The following is a 24,853-nucleotide window of genomic DNA, read 5'->3' as shown; positions in this document are numbered from 1 at the left end:
CATGGAAATGGGCACAAGGGGTTTGATGGTGTGATTCAGTGGTCTCAACAGATCAGCTGTTTCACCCTTGATTTTGGGTAGGTTTGATGTTTTAGAAATAGTGCTGTTACTTCCTAATCTTTTCAGGGCAGGGACAGCCTCCTAAAGTTGTGCACCCTATAGCTGTGCACCCTTCAGAGAAAGGGTGATCAGACACTGGAATAAACTGCCCAGGGAAGTGGTGGAATCACCATCCCTGGAAGTGTTCAAAAGCCATGTAAATGTGGTACCTGGAGACATGGTTTAGTGGTGGACACTGTGGTGTTGGGTTAATGGTTGGACTCGCTGATCTTGGAGGTCTTTTCCAACCTTTATGATTCTGTGATTCTATAATCACACCCTGCCTGATCCCTGCTGTCCCACAGCCTGAGGGTCAAGGACCACAGCACACTGCTGTCCCACAGGAAGGGTTTTTCAGGGTCACTGTGGCTGTGCCTCTCCAACAGCTCAGAGAGGTGAGTTAAGGTCTCACTTGGTGCATCCTGCCAGACTCCACATAACCATCTCCTCTGCTTGGCCACCGTGCATGGAGACGCAGTGAGCACTCCCTGAGTTTAGATGCCACCATTATATCTGTCTTCTACTTGAGTTTCCTAAAAACAAAATAAGGAAACTGGTTCTTGGATGTAGAGCGGCTGCTTCAGGCTCAACCCAAGCAAGCCTAGAGCTCAATTCCCTGGGAGGGAGGTGCAAAGGCCCTGATGCATGGGCCCAACATCTCCTGGTCTCTGGTACCCCTGCAAACGTGGTGCTAAGCCTCAGGAGCCTGCTGAGCAGCTCTGCTGCCTTTGTGGGCCAGACATGTCTAGGAGTGATGTCAGGCTAATAATAACAGGCTGATTGTTAACAAAAACAGTCTGATCTAAAATCTGAATCAGGATCATAAGCATAAGAACAGAAAGCATAAAGAACAGAAATGTAAAAAAATGCCAGTCCATGTGGTTTTCTGGAAAGGATCTTGTTGTACCAACTTGACTTCATTCCTTTAGACCCCAAGGTTGGTCCATAAACATAACTGCATATGCAACATCCTTGTAAATATTAGATTTGTACAGCGTGGCATTCCAGTGGGGGAAAAAAAGCACCACACATCAGTAGAGCATGTGTTAAATGAGCTAAGAGTTGGCTGTCTGACAGATCGCAGAGAGTGGTGATCAGTGGGGAATCGCTGGGGCCTGGATCTGTTTCTACAGTGGAAAATCCTTGGCCCAAAGCCGTGCAGCCTTCTCCACTAGTGAGCTGGAAATAAAGGTGGAATTGCTCCTAAGGAAGCTGGGAGGGGAGAAAAATGATGTGGGAAAAGACAGACACCCACAAGGACCAGTCAGTCCCTCTTAGTATGAAGACATTAAATAAAATCAGAGAATCAGAGAATCATGAAGGTTGGAAAAGGTCTCTAAGATCATCGAGTCCAACCACTAACCCAGTATCAGCATATTCACCACTAAACCGTGTCCCCAAATACCACATCTACCCATCTTTTAAATACCTCCACTAATGGTGATTCCAGCATTTTCCTGGGCTGCCTGTTCCAGTGCTTGACTTGACTACTCTTTCCCATGATTCTCTGAAACTGGGTACAATATGCAGCTCTGGTGCCCACACCTCAGAGAGAGGATGGTGAGTCCTGTGTGTGGGGAGCAGGCAGTCTGGACAAAATTCCCTCTTGGCAGCTATGGACACCATAACTGTGACAGAAGGAGCTGGAGGAGACAGGTGCAGTGTCGGGAGAAGGTACATGCCCCGAGGGAAGTATCTCTCTGGATTCTCTTTCAGTGACCCAGTTTTGCACCCTATGAGCTATAAGGTGCCCTCTTTCTTCTCTGGGATCATCACAGGACTATGGGATAATTCAGTCTGGAAGGGACCTCAGGAGTTCTCCTGCTCAAAGCAGGGCAGCTATGGGGGTAAGCCCAGTTGCTTACAGCTTTATCCTGAAATATTCCCAGGATGGAGACAGAACAAACTGGGGAGCTGCAACCAGAAGGATTAGACTTTGCTTCCCAGATGTGTCACTTGGCTACAGCTGGGGTAGTTACAGACATGTGTCTCTCTGCATTACCCAGCTGTGCTGTCTCCCTCAGCCTGGCAGATTTGCAGCCCAGACAGAGCCCCAGGATGTTCAGCCCTGGGATTTGGCAGCACCAGGTGAGTTTTCACGACAGCCCTTTATCACAGCCCTTAATCTGAGCGCTGAGCATCCATCCACTAAAAACTTGAGCCTTGAACGGGGCCCCCCAAAACCAGCCTGGCCGTCCTTCCCTGTCACCCACGGCTGCCTGAGCGCTGCAAAACAAGCCGGCGTTGTTTGCTTTAAAGATCAAAGCTCATTTAAATGCATCGCTTCTCCCTGCCTCCACCTGATATCCAGACGAGATGCCCCGGCTTAGGTGAGTCAGTGCCTGGCTGAAGTCAGCCGCAGTTATCTCTGCGAGGCGGGGGCAGCTCTTGCATCGCGCTTCTCCCAGCGCCGAGCCGTCAGGTCTCTAATCATCTCCCGCCCCCGGTCCTTGGACCGAGCCCCGGCTTGGCCGTGACTCGTCCCTGGAGGCTGCCCGGCTGCTGTGGGGGGAGCGGCGCAGCCTCCTCTGCTCTGCGAGCCCCAAGGCAGATGTTGCAACACAAACCGGCACCTGCAGCCAGGGAAGGGCATTTTCCACAGCCAGCCACTGCTTTTTCCCCTGTGCGGGGAGCTCCCCGGCTGCGTGCGGCACATTCAGCTCTCCAGTGGGATGCGGGAGAAGCTGGCATTCGAGTCCTTCTTTTTTTTTTTTTTTTTTTCTTTTTTTAAGGATGAGCTGACGAAGCTCCAGGTGGCTGTTTGGCAGTCACGCTTTATCCTCGGTTGCTGACGCCGACAGCGAGTGACTCAGCCCTTTCCAGGCTCCCTGCAAGCCTCTTCCCCTCCTGCCACTCGAATGTTTGCTCTCTCCCGGCCAGAACAGATTCTGCCCGGAGGTCCTGCAAGGCCGGCAGCTCAGACAGGGCAGCACTGCTCCTTGCTGTGGCCATGGTGCGGAGCAGGGAATCTGCAGGACGCCCTTTCTGAGCAGTGGAGATGGTCCCGTGAATCAGGACTGAGTTTCTCCTTCCCCTCCTTGTTCTGTTCCCAGGGAAAGCTCCCAGGGCAAAACCCACCCCCGGCGATCGGCGTTCCCGTGCCTTTGCCAGGCAGTGCCTAATGCCCCACTTGACTTTTCAGCTGTATTTGTTGCAAACATTTTAATTTTCTTCCCAGCCCAAGTGGCGCCCTACATTTTCATCCCTACGAGCATGGGAGTTTCCAGATACCTCAGCACGAAGCAGGGCAGAACCTCCCACCTCCCTGTGCCTCGTGCCCAGATCCACGGAATCCCCAGGTCCTGGGGAGGGGTGAGACCTTCACCCCTGCACAGGTGATGGTGCAAGACTCCCTGGGCACAGAGGGATGCTGGAAGACCCTTCAGGCAGCAGGATGTCCTCAGGTGGAGGTGTTGGCAAAGGGCTGATCCCAAGCAGGTTGATGGGAGCAGCGATGAGAGCCACGCTGTGCTCAAGGAGAACCAGAGTTGGCTATGACAGCCAGTAGCAGTCCAAAACAAGCAGGAAAATGTTTCACCATGGCTCAGCACAGTGAACAAGGAGCAAGGTGGCCCACAGAAAGCAATTTTTTATCCAGTCTCATGACCCCGGACTGTGGCTTGTCCAGACTTTACTGAGACCCTGCAACCTCTGCTTCCACAGCTCTGTGGAGAGCTGGATTGCTCAGGTGGGTTAGTAAAATGGCAGAGTGGGCTGTGAGCCACGGGTCATGTCTCAAGGCTTTAGATGTCTCTGTGTGAGCTGAGAAGTCTGGGGTCCCTCTGTGGTGGTGGAGCTCTGGAAGAAGTGTCCATGCCTGGATGAGATCAGTCCCTCCTGAATCAACTCAGGAGTGTTGTCTCTTGATCTCTGATGACTGGTGATGGAGTCAGGATGAGACCACAGTGGAGACACCCACCTAGAGCTGGGGGGATCTCACTGATATTGGTGTTGGAAGGATTGAAAGCATTGCAATAGGGGGCTGTGATGGGGCTTGCAAGTACCAACATCTTCTGCTGAGAATGGGTTAAGGCACTGTGGGCCATGGCACCAGTTGGGAAGAGATCATAGAATTGTAGAATAGAATCATAGAATGGTTTGGGATGGAAGGGACCTTAAAGATCATCTTGTTCCAACCCCCTGCCATGGGCAGGGACTCCTCCCACCAGACCAGGTTGCTCAAAACCCCATCCAACCTGGCCTTGAACACTTCCAGGGATGGGGCACCCACAGCTTCTCTGGGCAGGTCCCAGCACCCATGAGTGGCCAACTTAGACCTTTCCATAAACCCCCAACTTTATGGACTTAGGCAGGGCAGGAATCTGTGCATGGAGTGGCAGCAGCCTAACGTGGAGAGCTGGGATGTGGCCTGCAAAGGGGTGCACGTTGTTCGGTGACGGAGAGCGAGGAGGAATGCAGGAGGTAGGAGACAGCGTGTACAGGCAGGAGCGCGGGTGGGTGTTTCTCCAGCGCACACGCCGTGTTCAGCAGTCCCCCCTGGCCCTCCTGGCGGAGAGGTGAGGCAGCAATTAGGCTGATTGAAGGCCCAGTTGCTTCTTGCACAACGGCAGAGGCAGTGCCCCTTGCAGCTGTGTGGTTCAAAGCTTGAGAGGAGATAAAGATCTGCCTCACCGAGCACTTGGGAATTGCTGGGGGAATCCAAGGACAGCTCGGGCCACCCCACCCTGCCACCCCGCTTCAATTCTACCCTCTTCCAAGCTGGCATCTGGCTTAAAAGCCTTCCTGAGCCTACAGCAGCACAAGGAGAGTTTCCTCCCCCTTCTCCCATCCAGCTGTGTGTAATGACTTGGGAAATCATACAATTTGTGTCAGCTTTCCTTGCTTACCAGCCTGTTCACATAAGATCCGTCTTCTCAGCCGCCATGAGGACTGGTCTTTGCCTTCCTTAGTCATGGGGGGCAGAGTTAAAAACCCATTTGATTTTATGAGCAAAGCCTGATTTCGTGTCTGATGGGTGGTCTGTGCCAGTGGTGAAGCACTGACCAAATCAGGTAGAGTGTGAGGAATGTCTCCTCTGGGTGTACTCCCGGGTGTCCAGCCAAGGCTGGGCCATGCTCTACTGGATACAGAATCACAGAATGGTTTGGGTTGGAAGCGACCTTCAAGATCATCTCATTCCAACCCTCCTGCCATGGGCAGGGACACCTTCCACTAGCCCAGGTTGCTCCAAGTCCTGTCCAACCTGGCCTTGGACACTTCCAGGGATGGGCCATCCACAGCTTCTCTGGGCAACCTGTGCCAGGGCCTCACCACCCTCCCAGGGAAGAATTTCTTCCTATTATCTAATTTAAACCTACCCTCTGACAGTTTGAAGGCACTCTCCCTTATCCTGTCACTCCAGGCCCTTGCAAAAGTCTTTCTCCAGCTCTCTTGTATTCCCTTTAGTTACTGGAAGGTGCTCCAAGGTCTTCCTGGAACCTTCTCTTCTCCAGCCTGAACAACCCCCCCATGCACTTCCACCTTTATCCACAGTCTGGCTCTGCCTTTGCCTCCCACATCCTGATAACTCCCGTCAGCAGCACCAGGCACACAGGGATGTACAAAACAGTGAACGCTTTTTTATTTCGCTGCTGGAGTGTAACCACCGTAATTTCATAAAACTCAAAAAACAACAACAAAAAAGTGATTACTGAAGGCATACATTGTTTTCTTTTTTTTTTCCTTTTTACACAAGACGTTAAGTAAACAGACAAGTTTCTTTTTAAAAAGGTTATAAAGTGTCAAGATGCTATACCTCATCTGCATATTCAAAGTGATGCCATCTGATACAAAAAGCGTTGGGTATAATAATTTAGCTATGGCTCAGACCAAAAAAAAAAACCAACAAAACCAACAACAAAAAAAAAAGTCATCTGGGCTTGATCTACATACTACTATGATTGCCCAGGGGGTTAAAAAGGAAAATATGCAGCTCTTTGTTGAACAAAAAGGAACAGCAGGGAAGGGGAGAATTCATTGGGAGATCATCCTCTGAAGGGAAGCCGAGCTCGGTGGAATGCCCCCCTTCCCGGGAATGTCTGCTAGAGCCTGTGAGCAGGACCACAGCTGGCCCAGGATCCCCCCACTGCTAAGAAACCAGCCACATCTTTCTCCCACCAGACAGTATCCCATCCAAACCCACCCGCCAAACTGCACCTACCTAGCGTGCTGGAAGCAATGAAGATGTAAGACCTTGGAAACTGCATGGAAGTCACGAATCTCCCTGTGTGCTTTCCCACTGGGACTAATAAAAACCAAACAAATCCAATGAAAAAAAAAAAAAGGACTCGTTCTATTGTGGATAGAGCAAGAAGACTCTCTGCTTTCTCAGGAAATCTGTTCCTCATAAACCTCCTCATCCAAAGCTCCCAGCCCAAGCACCACAGTGTCAGCCTGATTGCAAGACTCATACCATGAATTTACAAATGCAAAGTCTTCAAATATGTGTCAACAGAACTCTCTTAATAAAGAGCTGGACATCTATGATGGCCACATTGCCTGTCTTCCCACCACCACCTCCTCCACGTGCTCCATGCTACCGGAAAATGAAGAACAGAAGGGACATGGAAGAGCACACGTGTGAGAGGACACAACCAGGAATTCCTGCTCAGATTTATCCCCACACACAAGGTTCAGCCACGACTAGATTGCTGGGTAAAGCGCAAAATCTCTTCTTTCGATGCTTGGGGCATCTCGGCTTTGCCATCTCTTGGGTCTGGAGCCCTGTCCCTGTAAATTAAGGAAGGACAGTGGCTTTACATGGAGGGGGTGAGAGGGTGGATAGGTGTGAGGAGGTATAAAACCCAATTTGAGCCTTTGTTTCTTCAGAGAAGGGCAGGATGAGGTGGCTGGTTTGTAGCCAAAGCCGTGGGGTGTCTGTTCCCTGTGACATCTGCCAGGACACAATGGAAACAAGCAGCAATAACAGAGTTGGCAAGCACATCAGATTTTTAAGGTTCTCCTTTCAACATCTTGGCATCTAAGGTGAAACAAGGATTAACATACAAGGAGAGACCCCACGACCAAGCCATGAGCCCTTGGTTGCTTAGCCTCACTCTGCTGCTGTGTCTACTGAGCTTCAACCTTCCCTCTTGCCCAACTGTCTCAAGACTTTTGTCTTGGGTTCTTCTTTGAGATTTCTAACCCAAATCCCCCTTGGAAGATCACCTAATTTCCCCTTTTCTAAAGCACCCTAGGCTGAAACATTGAGGAGCTGGAAGTTTCTCAGAGGAAGGAGCCCACGTCAATAACAAAAAAAAATCCCCAATATTTTGCAGTCCAACCCAGAGAAACCTTGGATTCAGCCCTCCAGGCAAGGACAGGAGCTCCTGGGCTGCCAAGGTGTTCTGTTCATGGAGCAGCACACAGGGAGGTGACAGCACATTGCAGGATGGGAGGGGGAAGATACCCATAAAAAAAAAAAGAAAAAAAAGAAAAAAATGAGGACAATTAAAGCAGCATGATTTTGGTTTTTTTTTGCCATGATTCATAGACTGAGAAGCATCAAGGTGCCACTCTGCCAGCCAGAGGCGCTCAGGGTTTGGCCACATGGATTGTACCAGGTCAAGGACTGCTTGAAGCTCCCAATTTTTAAGGTGATTGGTTTGATGCTACATAAAGCAAAGCCTGTCCTCCTCGTGTTTCCCCCAGAACAGCCCACCAAGATGAGGTCTGAGTGAACTCTTGCTCAGGAGTGGCCAAAGGAGGCTGAATTCAAGCCCTTCCATCCCCGGCCTGACTCCACTCATAGGCATTGTGGACGAATCCCTGGACCACTTGCCCTGGGCAACGTTCCATGTGATGCTCCCACAGGCATGGGTGAAGAAAACTGCATCTCCAAGCCTAGAAAGCAATGGTTCCCACAAGGAAGGACATGGGATTGAGAGGCTTCCTGGCTAGGAGGGATAGGGGCTATCCCTGTTGTAATGCCAAGCTACCTCCTACATGTCCCTGGGGATGAAGCAGCACCTATTTTAGCAGCAGGACAGACTTGGGCAGGAAGGGAATGGTGACCTGTCCAACAGAGTGCTCTAATACAGAGTCAGGCCTTCTCATCAGCTCAGTTTCTCACTTTTCCCAACAAACACACACCCTTCAGCCATTGCTGCCCTCTCCACAAGTCAGGGGAACCAATAGCCTGGAACAAGGCAGGTGAAAACTCAAGGGACTAAGGGCTGTCCCACAATGTGGAGGCTTGGACAGGCCTAAGGTGTGTGACATGACAACTCCAGAACCACGTGTGGAGGGTCCCCACCTCACTTGGCACCACAGCCTATCCCATGGGATGGCCATCCCTGAAGTGCAGCGGGGCTGGCTCCCATCAGGACAGGAGAAGCGGTGCTGGAAACTGCTACAAACACCTCTGCCCACCCACATCATGGTACAAAGCCATTCCCTACCCTTCTGCAGGTACTGCAGGTGTCTCACCAGCCTTCCTCACCACCTTTCCCAAGGGATGAACCCTCTGAAGCAAACATCTCTGGATATCTACATTTCGGAAGGCACACAAACCTTTGGAGATACCCAACACAGGGCACTGAAGGCATCACAAGCTGGGCAGCCTAAAACCACACAAGGTGGATGATCAGCCCTCCTTGCCCAGCAACTGGGCTCCTCTGCAGCTGAGGGTGAGCAGCACCAAGTCCAAGGGATACCTGGAGCTTCCACTTGGCCCCATATGTGCCCTGGTGACAGTGGGTGGCAGCCAGCTAGGACCTGGTGCTGGAGATCAGTCTGGGGGACCATGGGTCACCTCCTGGGCTCCACTGGGCAGCGATGGGAGAAAGAAAGGCCAGAGGACGTGCGGAAGACAAACAGGGTATTTTTTAAAGTTTTTTTTTTTCCTTTAATTAGCAAATTTCTTTTTATCCTTGTTAAAAGGAAAAAAAAACCCCACACCCCCTGTGTGCCCACTGCTCCAGCTGCTGCAAGCGTTCAAAGGCAGAAAGTTGAGAGATGTTGAATGTCCCAGCTAAGGGGTAGCTCTGAGTCCACCCCACCAGGGCACATGCTGGGGGAATTCGGGGTGTCAGGCGCCTCGTTACAGATATGGAAAAGGCAGGTGCAAAATTTGGTGATGTGCTCTTGCCAGGAACACCCCAAATCCCCTAGGAAGGACGCAGCCCAGCCCCTTGGCCAGTGGTGGAGGACATGGATGTGCCCTGAGCTGCACATTGTGTCCCCACGGCATCGCTCCCAGCACTGGGGTTTGCACCACGACTCAGGGATGGGGACACGACAGCAGAGAACCCATTGCCCTGTGCACTGAATTTGGAAGCTGTAAGTGCATCCAACACTTTGGTGGATTCAGTGCTGATCCTGCATTGATCCTGGCAAAGCTGGTGCTTCAAAGCCCTGACACGGTCCCCGAGGTCCCCAGTGGCTCTGCCCTCGCTGCAGCAAACTCCCAGCGAGCCGCATCTGCATCATCCCAGCTGCCACTGAGGCAACAGGGGGATGGTGAAGTGGCAGAGGAGCCAGGAGAAGGGGAACGGTGCTGGGGGTCTTAGCTCAGCCCTTCCCGTGAAAACAAGGGGATCACTGAGCTAAGAACCTGTCACCTCTCCCTGCCATCACCACCTTCCCCCGAGGCCACCACGCCATCCCCAACTCCATCCTCGCTGCTGCAGCCCTTATTTATAGGAAGGAGGTGGGAAAGAGATTTTCCAGGGGTGTTCTGGCCCTCCTGCCCCCTCCCACCCCTTCTAAGCTGTCACAGCCCTGCCTGCATCACCCCAAACCAAGCACCCTTCGTCCTGCCCCTCTCAGTGCAACGGGGAGGGGAGAGGGAGGAGGAGGAAGGTGATGAAGAACCGTCGCACCAGCTCATTGCCTGCTAACGCCAAGAGTCAATGGGCAGCGCTGCCTTCCTTCCTCGGGGCTGCAGCTGGAGAGAACAGCCTTTCCTGGGGCTGTGCTGTGGGTGCTGGAACACACTGGTGATGCTCCATGTCCCCCCACTGCAGCCCTGGCAGTGGCGGTGGGAGCGCAGGGCTGGGCGAGGGGGTGACGGGGTGGGGTGTGTGCGAGTGCCCGGGGTGTCTGTGTGCACGGGTTTTGGCAAGAGGTCATTGAGGTTACATGATGCAGCATTTGTTCTTGTGGTTGTGAGGGTCCTTAAATCGGAGTCTCTGCTTTGGTCGGTATTTTTCCAAGTACGTCAGCTGCTTGCTGTTGATGGCTCCTCTGCGCTTCCTGCGGGGACAGAGAAGGGCCAGCAAGGTCAGCGGGGTGGCAGGAGACCTCCTGGTCCCAAACCACCCCTGTCAGGGTGCTGAACTCCCCCTGCCCGGAGCAGGAAGGGATTTTGGAGGCTGAGCGCACGTGCATCCTTCAAGGATGGAGAACAGGCACTGCCCCCAGCAGCTTTTCTCTCTTCATCCGCCCTGGAAGTCTCAGGACAATGGAGAGACTCCTATGGAGAGCTGGGGAGGAAACACGTGGGGCAGAGGTGGGGTGACTGCCAAAAGCCCCCCGGGGATGCTCCCAGCTGCTGCCCCAGCCTCCTGCAGCCCTGATCCAAAGGCACAGAGTGCTCAAAGCAAACACCTCCTTTTTCTTCCCCCGAAAGAAGAGAAAAACAAAAAACCCAAAAAACCCCTGGGACACATCAGATCTCTCTGTTCTCTCAGAGAGGGGCTGTTTCCTCCCCCAGCACTGGAACACCACATGACTTACTGTCGGATGAACTGGATGGCATCCTCATACTTCATCCCGCTCTCGATCAAGGCCAGTGCAACAAGGACAGGAGCACTGAAAGGCAAAGGCAGTGGTGGTCACTCCTCAGCCACGTTGACATCCCATCATTTAAAGCCCAAGGAGAAGCTCAGGCAGCAGATCCCGCCCTGTATTCCAACACCTATTCCCATTAAGGTTTCACAAAACTCTGCTCAAAGGGGACTGGGGAAGGGAAGGAGGAGGGCAGGCATGGTTTTTCCCTCTCCTCTCTGCACGGGTGGGGTGGCAGGAGGGGTGCTGGGCTCAGACTCACCGCCCCAGCCCGGCCACACAGTGCACGGCCACGCAGCACCCGGGGTCCTCGCAGAACTTGGTCTTCAGCAAGTTGAGCCAGTCTTCCACTATCTTACTGGGAGGAGGTGCTCCATCATCAAAGGGCCAATCCTGCAAGGTCAGGTGAAGAGAGAAACACTGTTAAGACTTTCAGGGGTTGTTTTTACTCAGGGTGATGGTGTTTGGGCCCTTGGATGAGTGCGTCAGGAACCGGGCTCACAGCACAGCTCTGCGGGGCTCTGTGGCACCATCCAGGCATAGGAACTCCCTGGCTGCATTATTAGCTCAGGGTCTGAGGCCATACAAGTCCATTTAAACATCATCCTTCGGGAAAAAAACGCCAGGAAAGGCTTTTAAGGGCCAAAAAAAAAAAAAAAGCCCATCTTCTTCCGAGCTTCATCCTTAACCTGCAGGGGCTCAAAACTGGAGCTTGATGAGGAAGTAGATAGAACCAAGTGTCCCAAAATGGGGATTTCTCTCCCCAAAATAAGATCTGGCGGAAGGAGCATGGCCACTAGCTATGCAGCACTGGGAGAGGGACAGGCAAGGTAGCATCTCCTGAAGGACTTGGTGAGCCCTGAAAGGTGGGAGGCCTGGAGCCCTAATCCTAGTTTTTCAGGAGTGAGTCAGTTGCTGTGCTGAAGTCATCCTTGGTGTGAGATGGCAAAATAAGCTGCTTCATTTAATTGTTTGAACAGATAATGTGATTTCTTGCTGGGATTTGCTAGGACAGGAACATGCTGGGCTTCAGGGTATTGTAATGCCTGAGCCAGCCCACCCTGCACAGCCTGTGCCTGTCCTGTAAGGCCACCTCCTCCCCACAGTGCCAGGAAAGCACCACTTCAGCCATGAGAGCAGGACACCAGGCTTGCACTGGGGAGGACACAACACACCACAAAATCACTGTGTGATGGAACGGCTTGGGTTGGAAGGGACCTTCAAACATCACCTCATCCAACCTCCTGCCATGGGCAGGGACACCTTCCACTTAGACCAGGTTGTTCGAAGTTCCATCCAACTTGGTCTTGAACGCTTCCAGGAATGGAGCACCCATCACTTCTCTGGGCAACCTGTGCCAGTGCCTCATCACCCCCATGATAAAAAGTTCTTTCCTTGTGTCTAATCTAAACCTGCCCTCTGTCAGTTTAAAGCTGTTCTCTCTTGTCCTGTCACTCAACATCCTTGTCAGAAGTCCCTCTCCAGCTCTCGTGCAGCCCCTTTAGGCAGTGGAAGGTGCTCTAAGGTCTCCCTGGAGCCTTCTCATCTCCAGGCTGAACACTCCCAGCTCTCTCACCCTGTCTCCATAGCAGAGGTGCTCCTGCCCTCTGGTCATTTTTGTGGCCTGCTCTTGACCTGCTCCATCATTTCGGGCACAACTTGGTGACTGCCACCAGTTTTGGAAGCTGCCCAGGATTCCCTGTGGCACATGGAGGAGCTAAAAGCACAGGAAGCATCCAAAACACCCAGGGAGTGTGTCTGGGACAGGACCCCTGTACATGTGGGGTCACTGTGGCTGTGGGTGCTGGCACCCAGGCACACTACAGCAGTCAGGCCTCAGCTGGCTTGTGCTCTACCAGAAGAAAGGGATGAGATATACAGGCATAGTCTAAATACAGAATCATAGAATCATTAAGGTTGGAAAAGCCCTCTGAGATCATCAGTTCCAACCATTAATCCAGCACTGCCAAGTCCACCCCTAAACCATGTCCCTAAGTGCCACATCTACATCTCTTAAATCCCTCCAGGGATGGTGACTCCACCACTTCCCTGGGCAGCTTCTTCCAATGGTTGACAAGCCTTTCAGTGAATAAATTTTTCCTAAAATCCAATTTAAAACCTCCCCTGGTGCAACTGCAGGCCATTTCCTCTTCTCCTATTGCTTGTTGCCGAGGAGAAGAGACAGGCCCCCAGCCAGCAGAAACATCCTTTCAGGGTATTATAGAGAGTGAGATGGTCTCTCCTGAGCCTCCTTTTCTTCAGGCTAAACACCCTCTGCTCCCTCAACTGTCCTCATAATTCTTGTCTTCCAATATATATAGATATATATATGTCAAATATATATACTGAGATACATATATAAAAAAATTATATATAGATACACCAAAAATGTATATACCAAGATAAACATATCTCAAATATATATATATAGATATATGTGATATAGTTAAATATAAAGATATATCTGTAGCTACATAGATACATCTAGCTATAAATAGCTAGGATATAGATATCTCTCTATATGATATGCCTTATACGGTTTCTATATGGTTATAGAAACTTTGATATATAATATATATATAGTTTCTATACAGTGTCTTATAAAGTTTCTCTAACTCCCTGTATAAAACATATCCTAGATACAGATATATCTCTGTGTAAGAGATGTGGAGAGGTACATATATCCTAGATATAGAAACTCAGACTGGAGGACTCCAGTTAGAAATGGGGTAAAAGGCAGAATTTGGTGTGTAAGTGAGCAGATATGATCTCCAACATATGAATTCTGTAAGTAAGATACAGCTATCTTTTTAAGGGATCTTCTATAGAGATACTGCATCTATGTCTAGAGGCATCTGTATCTGCAGGATTTGTATCTAGAGAGATGTAGGATAATCCACCTGAGATATATATCCCTGAGAGTCTAGGATATAGCTTACTCTCTCTAGCATATAGATTATGCAGAGAGAGCTATATAAAGAGGACCTAAACAGAGTGGACCACCCCAGGAGACATGAGGCACTTCCAAACCCTTCCCTAAATAATGAGCAGAGCCTCACTTTCCAGCTGGAGCTGAACTCCCTGGCAGGGCAATCATGCCTGACATCATCTCCAATTACTTATCAGCCAAGATGCAGCCCAGGCAGCTGCCTGCTCTGCCTTTTCCCAGCTTGCTGCCTGCTCCCTTTCATCCCCCCAGCTGCACCAGCCGGCTGCTGGGAGAGCAGAGAGCCCTCACACCACCCCCCAGGATAAGATAACGCCGGGGGTAATGGGAACCACGCGCATCTTCCACGTGGGATCAGGCGCTCCCATCCCTGGATGCTTTGGAGCCCGAGCAACAGGCAGGGAAGGCAGCTGCCGACTCAGCCGGATGAGTCACAGTTTCGGGTGCGTGGGCAGTGCTTCTTTTTTTAAAGCACCAGCCTCATCTCGGCTCAGCTGGGCTTCAAACTCTGCTCCTGGGCGAGCGTGATGCTGCTTTGGTCTCTCAGGGTGTTCGGCAGCCTCGAGGGATGAGATGTTTAAGCACCATCCTGCTGCCCACCTACCATGACGGTGATGCCGTCCTTCTCCAGGGGGGTCTTGTCATAGGTCACTTCACACACTCGCACAACCGTGGTGGCACCGTATTTCTTCAGGTCCTGGGGAGGGAGGGAGAAGGAGAGGTCTGAATAAACCCTGCCAGCTGCACCCCAGTTAACCCCAATATATCCCAGCCCTGCTATGACCACGCAGACAACTACGGACCTTAAAGTACCATGCCCCATCTCTGGACCCTGGAGTAAACCCCCTGTGGTTCATCCAGCCTGGGAGGCACAAGGAAACATGAAATCCCAGGGCAGCAAACTCACGTGGCCACAGTAGGATTTTCAACCAGCACCTTCGTGACTCCCTGGAGTCACGAGTGCCAATGGGGCAATTTATTTTTAAGCCCTGACAGCCACACCAGCAGAGACTTCACACCCCAGGCAAAGAAACATCCCCAACATGGGTGCAAGTTCCCTGAAGGAGGAATTATTTGTGCCCGGTGAGGTCATACTCCTGCTGCAGAAATGGCAGAAATGCAGGTGGGAGGTGGGTGGGGGGGTTGTAGGACACCCCACAGACCGTGCTCAGCATCTCCCAGATGGCTCAGGGCCTCCTTCCCAGCCTCGCTGCCGTATCCCATCATCACTCCAACACGCTGCAGGCTCAGGCGTGGGATTTGGGCTGTTTCCAGCATGGCTTTTTGCCCGGCACAAGGATTGCCCCCGGATTACGTGCCGGTGTACCGACCTTGCACCATGAGATCATCCCCGTCGGTGATCCACCCGCTTTGTTCCCCGTCTGAGCTCACCAGACCGTGCTGAACCCCCCGCGCGCTCGGCAGCTCAGCCAAAAATCTGAGAGGCTGGAGGAAAGGGGAATTTTTCTCCCTTCCCACTGGTGTGGTCCCTGCAGTGTGCAGGGTATGGTGTGGCTGTCCCCAAACCACAACCACCTTCCTGTGGCTCTCTGAGGTGGTGGCACTCACATAGATGCTGCACTTCCAGGCAGGGCACCATTGCTGGCTCATGCAACACCAAACCCTCCAGCACCACCCAACACACTCTGGGCACCGGAAATGCACTGGGATATTTGGGATGAAAATTCATTATTGAGGTGCTGGGAGATGCTGGGGATTGTGTGTGTGCATCTATCTACGTGCATCACTGCAAAGCCCCGTGACATGATGTCCTGGTGGACTTGGCAGGGGACGCAACAGGAATGGGGAAACTCTTCTCTATCTCTACAGTGCCCAAAGATTACACCTGGCGTCCTCCAAAACATCCCACCTCAAAGAGCTGGCAGGGATTATACCCACTGCCTCAGGATGCCACCAGAGGCCGTGGTACCAAAGGGGATTTACTGCTGCCTCATCTACACAGGATTGATCCTGGTTGCATCTCAGCATCAGCTTTTAGCCCCAAAAGGTGCAGCTGGACCCCAGTCCCCTGTTCCAGCCTCCCCTCCTTACCTCCAAGAAGGTGTTGAGTGTGGCATTGGTGGGGTTGTGGGTGATGAGGAACCTCATGTTTTTGTAGCAGACCTCCACCGGTGCAGGGCGGTTCATCCGGGCCATGGTGGGACAAGGGGAGGGTGAGGTGCTGCTGACAGCGGCGGGGGACAAGCCCAAGAAAAGTGTGGCGTGGAGGGGCAAAAAAAAAAAAACAATCCCCCCCCTCCCCTGCAACCCTTCAGCGCTTCAAAAATAAAAATAAAACAGGATCGAGAACTCAATATACAGACGTTGTGCAAATAATCCCAGCTCCTGGGAGCGCGCCGGCTTCCTGACACACCGCAAGCCCCCTCCCTGGAGGGGGAGGGCAAAAAAGCCAGGCAGGAAAAAAAAAATAATATTAATGATAATAATAATTAAAAAAAAAAAAAAATCCCTTTGCTGTAGTGTCGGTGTCCTCAGCGTGTGTGTGTGCAATGGCGAGCGGCCGCCGCCTCCAGTGCCGCGTGCTCCCGGGCGCTCTAGAAAGGCCTCTGCATATGGGGGGGTGGTGGTGGCGGGAGGGTGGCCCCCGTCACGTTACCCCATCGGGGTATGTGGAGTACTTGGGGGCGGCACGGGGGGCCGGGAGCCTACGGGGCGGCGTCGGCGGCGTCCGGCAGCGGTGCCTCGCTGGGGCGATCCATGCACGGGAGCCGTGAATGGTTGGGTCGGAGGGTCGGGATGCCGGGCGGGACGAGGTGAGGGCGGGCCGGGCGCTGCTTCACGGGGAGCACTGCCGGGGGCTCCGGGGATCACAGCTGCTCCTCAGCACCTCCATAAATCCCAGCAGGGAGCGAGGCTGCAGGGTAGGGAAAGGGAAACACCAGAGTGAGAGTGTGCTCCTCAAGGAAGCCCCTGCTCTGTGTGGGTGCCTCTGAAGGCACCATCACCTGCCACAACCTGTACCAGCATCCTGGATCGCAGAATCACAGAATCAGCTAGGTTGGAAAAGACCTCTGAAATCATCAAGTCCAGCCTCTGACCCAACACCACCTTCTCAACTACACCATGGCACTAAGTGCCACATTCAGACTCTTCTTAAACACCTCCAGGGATAGACAGTGAATCCACCACCTCCCTGGGCAGCCCATTCCAATGTCTGATCGCTCTTCCTGTAAAGAATTTCTTCCTAACGTCCAACCCAAACCTGCCCTGGCATAGCTTAAGACTGTGCCCTCCTGCCCTATTGCTGGTTGCCTGGGAGAAGAGACTGACCCCCACCATGCTACAACCTTCTTTCAGGTAGTTGGAGAAAGCAATAAGGTCTCCCCTGAGCCTCCTCTTCTCCAGGCTAAACAACCCCAGCTCCCTCAGCCGCTCCTCACAGGGCTTGTGCTCCGGTCCTTTCACCAGCCTCGTTCATCCTCATCTTTGCAGAAGATCACAGATTAGAAAGCGAGGTGGTATTAAAAGATAAAACTGAAATATCATTGAAAAGCTGAAATGGCACTGGAAAGCTGGAGGGGGTAACTCCCAGTTAGGCAGAAGGGAAAAGCACATGGCAGGGAAGGGCTTGTTCTCTCTCCTATGCCACCCAACATTTGCACCCACTGGAGGACTGAAGCACCCGAGCCACGCAAGCCGACCCCCTGACACCCACCCTGTCCCCCCAGATCTCACCTTTGTGTCCCTGAAAAGCACAGTGAGTACTTCCACCCCAAATGCACGCTGTGCCCGAAACCAGCTGCTGCTGCCCCTAATCGGCCACATGCTCCCGGTGCTGCTCTGGCGGCTCATGTCCACCAAATGCACCTCTAATGCTCTTAGGAGAACTAAGCCGCCTGCAAATGAGCTTTCTTGGGGAGGGGGGGCAGAGGAGGGGGTCACATGTGTATGATTTCACTGGTTTTAGTGGTGGATGTGTCTCCCTGCTTGCTTATCCGCATCCCCATACTGCCGGCACATCGCTCCCTATAAAGTACCCCAGCTCTGTACCTGTGGCATCTTTGCCTTCAAGGATGGCAATGGGAAGAATCAAAAAAAAAAAAAAAAATCAATTCCCACTGTGGAAATGCCAAAATCCAAGAGATGATGGGTTTAGAGTGCAGGTGAGGGCTCTGCCAGCCCCACTCAGAGCTGAGGGAAACCCAGTCGTTAACCACCGGACTCTTGTTTTGAAGCTGGTCCTTCCCCCAGTCAGAGGCTGCTTAGAGTCGCGTGGCCAGAGCCTCAAAATAGAACATAAGCACATAAGTAACACGAGCCAGGCCAGCAGGCACCCCCTCACCTCTTCTCATGATGCCCCAGCAGACAGAAACTTTCCCCTCCGGATTTTTTTCACTCTGATGTAATGAGACACGCGAGATCAGGGAGGTGAGCTGAGCACTGACCAGCTCATCACAGCACCTGGGTGCTGACAACGGGCTCCTCCATGCCTGAGCAGCAGTTACAACCTGCTTGCCAGCTCCTGCTTCTCCAGTGGCACCCAGGAATGAAAAAGCCAAACAGCAAAGGGGGAAAAAAAGCCAGGTGAGGATTTAGAGGATGCAGGGCTGCTCTGCTGAATGTGCCCAGTCTGGCTGGTAAAATCATGGACTTTTCCCATCAACCATGTTCCATCACTCCTAATTTTTTTTCCTCCATAAAAAATGGGGTAATGCCACTCCAGAGCCCTGCAGGGATATTCCTGCAAAGTTCAAAACATACTTGGGCTGCAGCAGGATTAGTGGGATATTCTGGGGTGGGGGCAAATTTCCAGTTCCCACTGAGGAAATCAGATTTTAGCAGCTGATGGAGGCAGGAAGCTTGGCTGAGGGATGGGAGCAAGGCAGGACCTGCCTCCCAGCAGCATTTTAGGTGTGATTCAGTGCAGACAATACCAAAACTCCCAAAGTAGCTGACCCTCCCCACCTCCCCAGCTGGACCACAGCAGCTGGAATCTTTGCTCAAACTTTGCAAATGATCCTGCAAGATGGGCTGGGAAACCTGCTCTCCCCCTGGTGCTCGACATGCTTTTCCAGTGATGATCCCACCCATCACTTTGTTTGTGGGATCTTCTTCCCCCTGAGATGATCTCACCATGACTGGATAAGACTTCATATGGTATTTCTGGAGGGTGATTTTGGGCTGGTTTTGGCTGTGTGGCTCCTACAGGCCCAGCTGCTGAGCTCTGGGCCAGCACAGCCATGAGAAGAACCAGCCGCCCAGTGAGTGAATGATTCCCAAGGAAAACCTGCTGGCAAACCCCTCAGCAAGGTTCATCTTTTTCACTTAAGGGAAAACAGAGGTTAAAACCCTTCAAAGGGATGGGAGGCAGGAGGGATGGGCAGCCACAGGTGCCTGCTCAAAGGGAAGAGCTGATGCAAAGCAGGTATAGCCCCAGATCATCCCCTTGCAAACAACCCAGCTTCTCTGAAACAAAGGACTCGAGGATCTTTTGCTTTTCCTTTTAAAGCCCTTGGCTCTCGGCTCTTCCAGCTTCCACTGTGTTTAATGATATCTTGCCTTCTGCCCCTTCACATTTGACACACTACACCAGAGGTACACACGCAGAAGCAGCAAGTTCTCCCTCCAAACAACCTCATACCTCGTTTTAACCGGCTGCAGAGACACATTAATATGAACTGTGCCCATGTTTAACAGTGTCCTGGATTGATCCCACACGCTGACCAACCCGTGGGACTGGGACCCGCCGTGAGCACCAATGTCCACCAGGAGCAGTGGCTCACTCCCTGCCATCATCCAACACGCAGCTCATGCTCCATCGGCGCTCCGGATCCCACACAGTATTTTGCTGGCTTGGGTGTGCTCGCTGCCAGTAACGGAGGCTCAGTGGGAACCGCCTGCGTACGGGAACAGCCAGTGCTCCTTTCCCACAAGGTCTCCTCTCTCCAGTGGAAGCGTTTCAAGTATTTTGGCACTCGCATGTCCCAGCAATTCAGCCCCGAAGCCCATAAATCCCTAATGGATGTTCAATCGCAAATCATCCCCGGCGCTACAGGCTGAGGCCCTGATCTCTGTATTAACCATGGCAGAACAATGTGGAAAAGGGAATTTCAGCTAATATTAATATCCTGCCAAGTGAACATAAATCCTTCTGATTTGAGCGCTATGGGGGATCCAGAGGAAGCATGTGAGGACACAGTGAGCAAGCCCTGGATGAGGACGCTCAGCAGTGCAGCACTGGCCTGTCAGGCTCACACACCCATCAGTGGGAAGCCTGAGGAAAGGAGGCTGTAGCCAGGTGGGGGTCAGTCTCCCAAGTAACAAAGTCACAGGACAAGAAGAAACAGCCTCAAGTTGTGCCAGGGGAGCTTTAAATTGGATATTAGGAAAAATTTCTTCAATGAAAGGCTGGTCATGCACTTGATTTGGCTGCCCAGGGAAGTGGTGGAATCACCATCCCCGGAATGATCAAAAGGTACATGGATGTGGCAATTAGTGGTGGGCCTGGCAGTGCTGGGTTAGTGGTTGGCCTCAGTGATCTCAGGTCTTCTTCAGCCTTAGTGATTCTATGATTCTTTTTTCACCAGGACTGTGGAGGCTTCTGGTTCTTCCACAAGAACCTGGGTAGCCAAGAGCCCGGTGAGGATCCAGTGAATGCACTTCGATGTGACAAGAGAGCAAGGAAGGATGCTGCTCTGGAGGTGGGGACCACTGAGCCATCACCTCCTTGTCTCACACCCCAAATCAGAGGGGATCACAGGGGTCTCTGAAATACTCCTTTGCAGTGTGGCAGTTCCATTACACACATGTCTTGGCCTTGCCCCAGCTGTCCAGGGACAGACCCTGCAACAGCAGGGATGAGGCTGCTCTTCCTCACGGCAACTGGATGTAAAATAAAGGTCAGGTCTTCTTCACACAGTTAATGGAAGAGCTTGGCTGGAGCGGTGAGCAGATGCCAGACCTGAAGGCTGTGCTGCTGGTACCCGGGGTAGTGGGATGCAGCTGCTGGAGTCAGGTTTTCCTAAACACAGCAACTCCCCAAGCAAAGGAAAAGGAAGCTTTGCAGAGCCAAATTGTCACTCCACGTGGCCTTTAGCAGTGGGACTTGGAACAAAGGCTTTTGCTCACCCAAACAATGTGTATCTCACCCGTAAGTAAATATAGCTGTCTCCGAGTGAGCACATCCCCCATTCAAAGTTCACCTTCAGAGAAATACAACAAAGCACCCATCTGTGCAGCATTTCCTTGACCTCTCTCCTGGTTCCAGCCCATGTAGCAAGACATCAACCAGCCCTTTCCCCTTGAGGCTGATCAAGTCCTGCTCTCCCTGCTCCCAATCCCATGTCTGCAACAAGCACTTCCAGCCCCTTGAAAACTGAATGCAAGTTTCTGAGCAGTCCCAGTTATTACCACGTAGCAGTTCTGCACAGGACTGCTGCCACTGGTATGTGTGACCATGAGCACCAGGTCTGTGGGGCTTGGCTGCACACCAAGAGATCAGCACCACCACTGTTACCACTGCGACCAAACTCCCACCAGTGTCACCACCGCCACCAGCACTACCACTGCTGCCACTGCCAGCAGCATCACCACTGCCACCACTGCCATCACTGCCAGGGAGGACAGGTCCCAGGACGCAGAGAGCCACAGTGCTGTTCCCAGCCTGTGACCGCAGCTGGGACACAGCCGGAGGAAAGCCAAGGCGCTGAGATTTCCTCTGGTCGCATCTGCACGGAAGGAAACAGGAAAGGTCCGGGAGGAGAGTGACGGAAACAAAACCCCCACAGGAGCCGCATCTGGGGGCAGAGGCGTCAGCGGCCACCGGCACGTCCCGCTCCAGGTGCAGAGCTGGACAGAGCACAGAGGGATGGCCCAGAAAAGCAGTGCTGGGTACTGTGGTGGATGTGTGGCATCTGCTCCACAGGAGTGGAGCAGCGCCCGGCACCATCTGCCTGGGGAACCATCGTGGGGTTTTCTCTCCAAGGGCTTGTTGGTTTTTTTGTTGTTTCTTTTGCTGCAGGTGATGTTTTCTGAGCAAAGCAGCAAGGAGGGTTAAAACTGCAGAGGGAGAGGCAGCCCACCAAAAACACACCTGCAAGATAAACCAGCTCATGCATCTTCCTCCTTTTTGGTGGTAAGTGATGGCTGACACGTGATTTTGCAGAAGAGAGCTGTACAGCTCCTGACTTTATAGCTCCGGTTGGATTTGAGTAGTTTGGTAGTATTCAGGCAGCAGGGAAAGGTGCCAGCATGGTGCTGGTGTGGAGATTTGCAAGCAGCAGGCACTCTGGAGCCCAGGAAAGGGGGAGGAACCGGGAAGCTGAGGTAGCGAGCCAGCCAGACTGATAAAAAGAAGAGCACAGTCTTCCCGGCACTGTGCAAGCTGGGAATGCACCGGAGGCCCTGGTAACATGATCGACCCTTTCTTATCTTTTATTTGCACCTGAGGCTGAGGCACAGTGTGGAAAGTGCCTGTAAAGGTCCTTTGGTAGTTGTTTTTGCCTCTCACCCACTTTGGTGCCGGCACACAGCCCCGATGGGACACAGACCCTGTGCTGACATGGAGGATTCCTGTGATGCCACTGGTGTCAGGGTTGCATCTCCTGTCCAGAGCTTGTGAGGCAATGCCCCAGAGGAAACATAACGTGCTCCAGGCATCCCTTCAACAGCTCCTTAGCTGGAATTTCAGCTTTTCCCCTCACATGCAGACCCCATACACCTCCAACTTGCAGTCTCCATGCATGGCTTTTTTTAACCTAACTCCTTGTACCAGGAGAGATCCAGCCACCAGAAGATCATAAAAACCTCAGAAAGGCACCAAACCTTCAGCACTGGGGGGGGTGAAAGGAATGCCCCCAGCTGAACACAGCCCTCCCACCCTGTCCTTGGTAGCAGATGACTCCTGGGCAACAGGCAGTGGTATTGCTTGCAGTGAGATCTTGGTTTTCTGATACGGGAGATCCCCTCCATCACCTTCCTCAGCAGCTACGAGGAGCTCGGTGCCAACTCAGAGGCTTTTCCTGGCTTGGATTTGAAGGGAAAAAGAGGAAAAAAAAAAAGAAAAAAAAGAAATAAAAGAGGGGGTGGAAGAGAGGCCAACTCCACAGGGAAAAGTAATAAGAGGCTTGGGGCTGGCTGCTTCCCAAATCTGCAGAGGGTGTGCCCTGGAGGGTTTTTTGGTGGGGGGGGTGAAAGGCTCAGTCATTTGGGGACAGACAGTCCCCATGCTCTGGCGCTTGATGCATAGGGAAGTCAGGCACCCCAAATACTGGGGCCAGCTCCCCCCCATCCTTCAGAGATTTCTTCTGGCCAGAGGAATCAAGGATTAAAAAAAACCAATTCTGCATCTGACTGGGCATTTCCAGGATTCCTGCCTTGCCCAAGAGCATCCTTGGAAAGAAAAGAATCCCAAAGCAGCATCCTTGTCCCAAAACACACACAGGGGGCCAAGCTGACCCCAGTTGTCCCCCACAACAACTGTCACTGCCCCTTGTCTCTCCCCCCCCGAATATCTGGTGTGGTTGAACACCTGCTCATCTTTTCTTGTGGTTTCCAACAGCATTTTGAGTTAATTTAGTACTCATGGCACATGTCTGAGTGGCAAAATTTGGGGGTGGGGGCAGAACGATGCCTCTTTCAGGGTCAACAGGCAGCAGCACCCTGCTGGGGAGGGCACGGAGGGGCTGCCATGACCTCCCCTCAGAAGTACAACTTGACCCTGTGCTGGGGTGGCTGTTTTTGGGAGAAATGCAGCCTGCATTTAGCATTTTCCACTGTTTATCCCAACACCAGTATTTTGGCTCCTGGTCTTCAAACTCTCTGTGTTCCACCAGACCTGAACTTTGCTATCTGGCGTGTCCCCGCTCAGTGGGGACATTCTGATGGGAAGATGTACCCACACCACCTGGTCCTACCTCCTCCTCAGGTCAGCAGCAGCCCTGACCAAAGGCCACCGTGGCCCTGTCTGCGTCATCGGTGTCCCTTGCACAACCCCCCAGTGCTGATGGACCGCGGTGGCTTTGATGGACATCTGCTGATGAAGAAAGGTGGCTCCAGGGGACTCAGTCTACCCAGTAGGTGGATTTTGACCTGCAGACAGTGTTGAAATATTGCTCCATGACATGCTGGGGATGCAATGTGGGACAGAACATGCTCTGCCCGTGATAAACCCCATGGACGCATCGTCTCTGGTGGTGTCCAACCACAGCCAGCATTATCTGGAAAAGTCGTGCTCTGGAGAAAAGCCTCTCTTCCAGGTCAGTGCCACCAGGTTTTAGGTGGAGTTTGTGAGTCACTGAGCTTCCTCCACCATCCAGACCCTGTGCTCTTAAGGAGTTGTCCTCCCAGACCATCTCACTCTTCCTCTGCACTATTTGGTCTGCACATTTCACCCCATGGAGACAGGGTCACACATATCAGGACAGGCTGCTGTGGGGTGGCAATGCCACTGGCCCTCTCCCTCGTTGTGGTGGACACCAAAGCACTTCTGAAGGCAGACACCATCCTGCATGGAAAACCCTGGGTTGGCTCCTCATCCTCACTAGCCCTGACCTTAACATAAGAAACTATCACTTGAAACAGCCCTTTCAGGGATGTCCCTTTTCCAGCAGAATGGGACAGAGATGCTGTATGGAAGTGTCCTCTCAGGGCTACTAATAATATAGAGAGACACCGTCTGGGGGGAAAACATGACGGGTGTCAGCCAGGACAATTAAAAGCCATGGAGCAAGCAGAGGGAGATGGGAAAACAGTCTGGGTGGGGATGCAGCAAGATCTGGTAGTGGCCTGCCTTGCTGCAGATCCCCAGCACACTGCCCTCCTGGCTCATTCCCCTGAGCCCAGGTCCTGCAGAGATGATTTTCCCTGCAACCTTCTTCCAGAAAACTCCTTAGCTCCAGCAAAAAAGCCACAGCACAGCTCCCTAGCTTCCACAGGGTGACTGCTCTGCAAAAGCCACACGCCAGCAAAGCCCTAGGGACAAAGGTGGGTACCTCTGAGCTGCTAGTTTTGGATGCATGACTGTGGCATGGCCTGATCCTGCACCCTCTCCCACTCTCCTGCACCCAGCCACCCCCAGCAACAGGGACAAAATCCTTTGGACCTGCCGCCCTTGCGCAA

The 24,853-nt window shown here is 52.5% G+C and overlaps 1 protein-coding gene across 6 annotated transcripts in view; it reads right to left on the bottom strand.

Moving 5' to 3' along the window:
- Positions 1–5,656: 5,656 nt before the first annotated feature.
- PTP4A3 (protein tyrosine phosphatase 4A3) overlaps positions 5,657–24,853 on the bottom strand; it is a 42,531-nt gene continuing 23,334 nt past the window's right edge. For 3 of the 6 annotated variants that reach the window (XM_050310867.1, XM_050310888.1, XM_050310881.1), the window contains exons 2-6: positions 15,827–16,649; positions 14,379–14,471; positions 11,090–11,220; positions 10,777–10,851; positions 5,657–10,293 (exon numbers count right to left, since the gene is read on the bottom strand). In XM_050310867.1, coding sequence (XP_050166824.1) covers positions 10,176–10,293; positions 10,777–10,851; positions 11,090–11,220; positions 14,379–14,471; positions 15,827–15,931 — 522 coding nt within the window. In that variant the 5' untranslated portion in view covers positions 15,932–16,649 and the 3' untranslated portion in view covers positions 5,657–10,175. Of the gene's footprint in view, positions 10,294–10,776; positions 10,852–11,089; positions 11,221–14,378; positions 14,472–15,826; positions 17,418–17,952; positions 23,825–24,853 lie in introns of those variants that run through there. The other 3 variants (XM_050310859.1, XM_050310874.1, XR_007628341.1) reach the window with 3 other exon arrangements.

The sequence above is a fragment of the Myiozetetes cayanensis genome, unplaced genomic scaffold (assembly GCF_022539395.1).
Source record: "Myiozetetes cayanensis isolate MyiCay16 unplaced genomic scaffold, myiCay2020 scf1, whole genome shotgun sequence".
NCBI lineage: Eukaryota > Metazoa > Chordata > Aves > Passeriformes > Tyrannidae > Myiozetetes > Myiozetetes cayanensis.
This window is presented reverse-complemented; position numbering and strand designations above follow the sequence as displayed.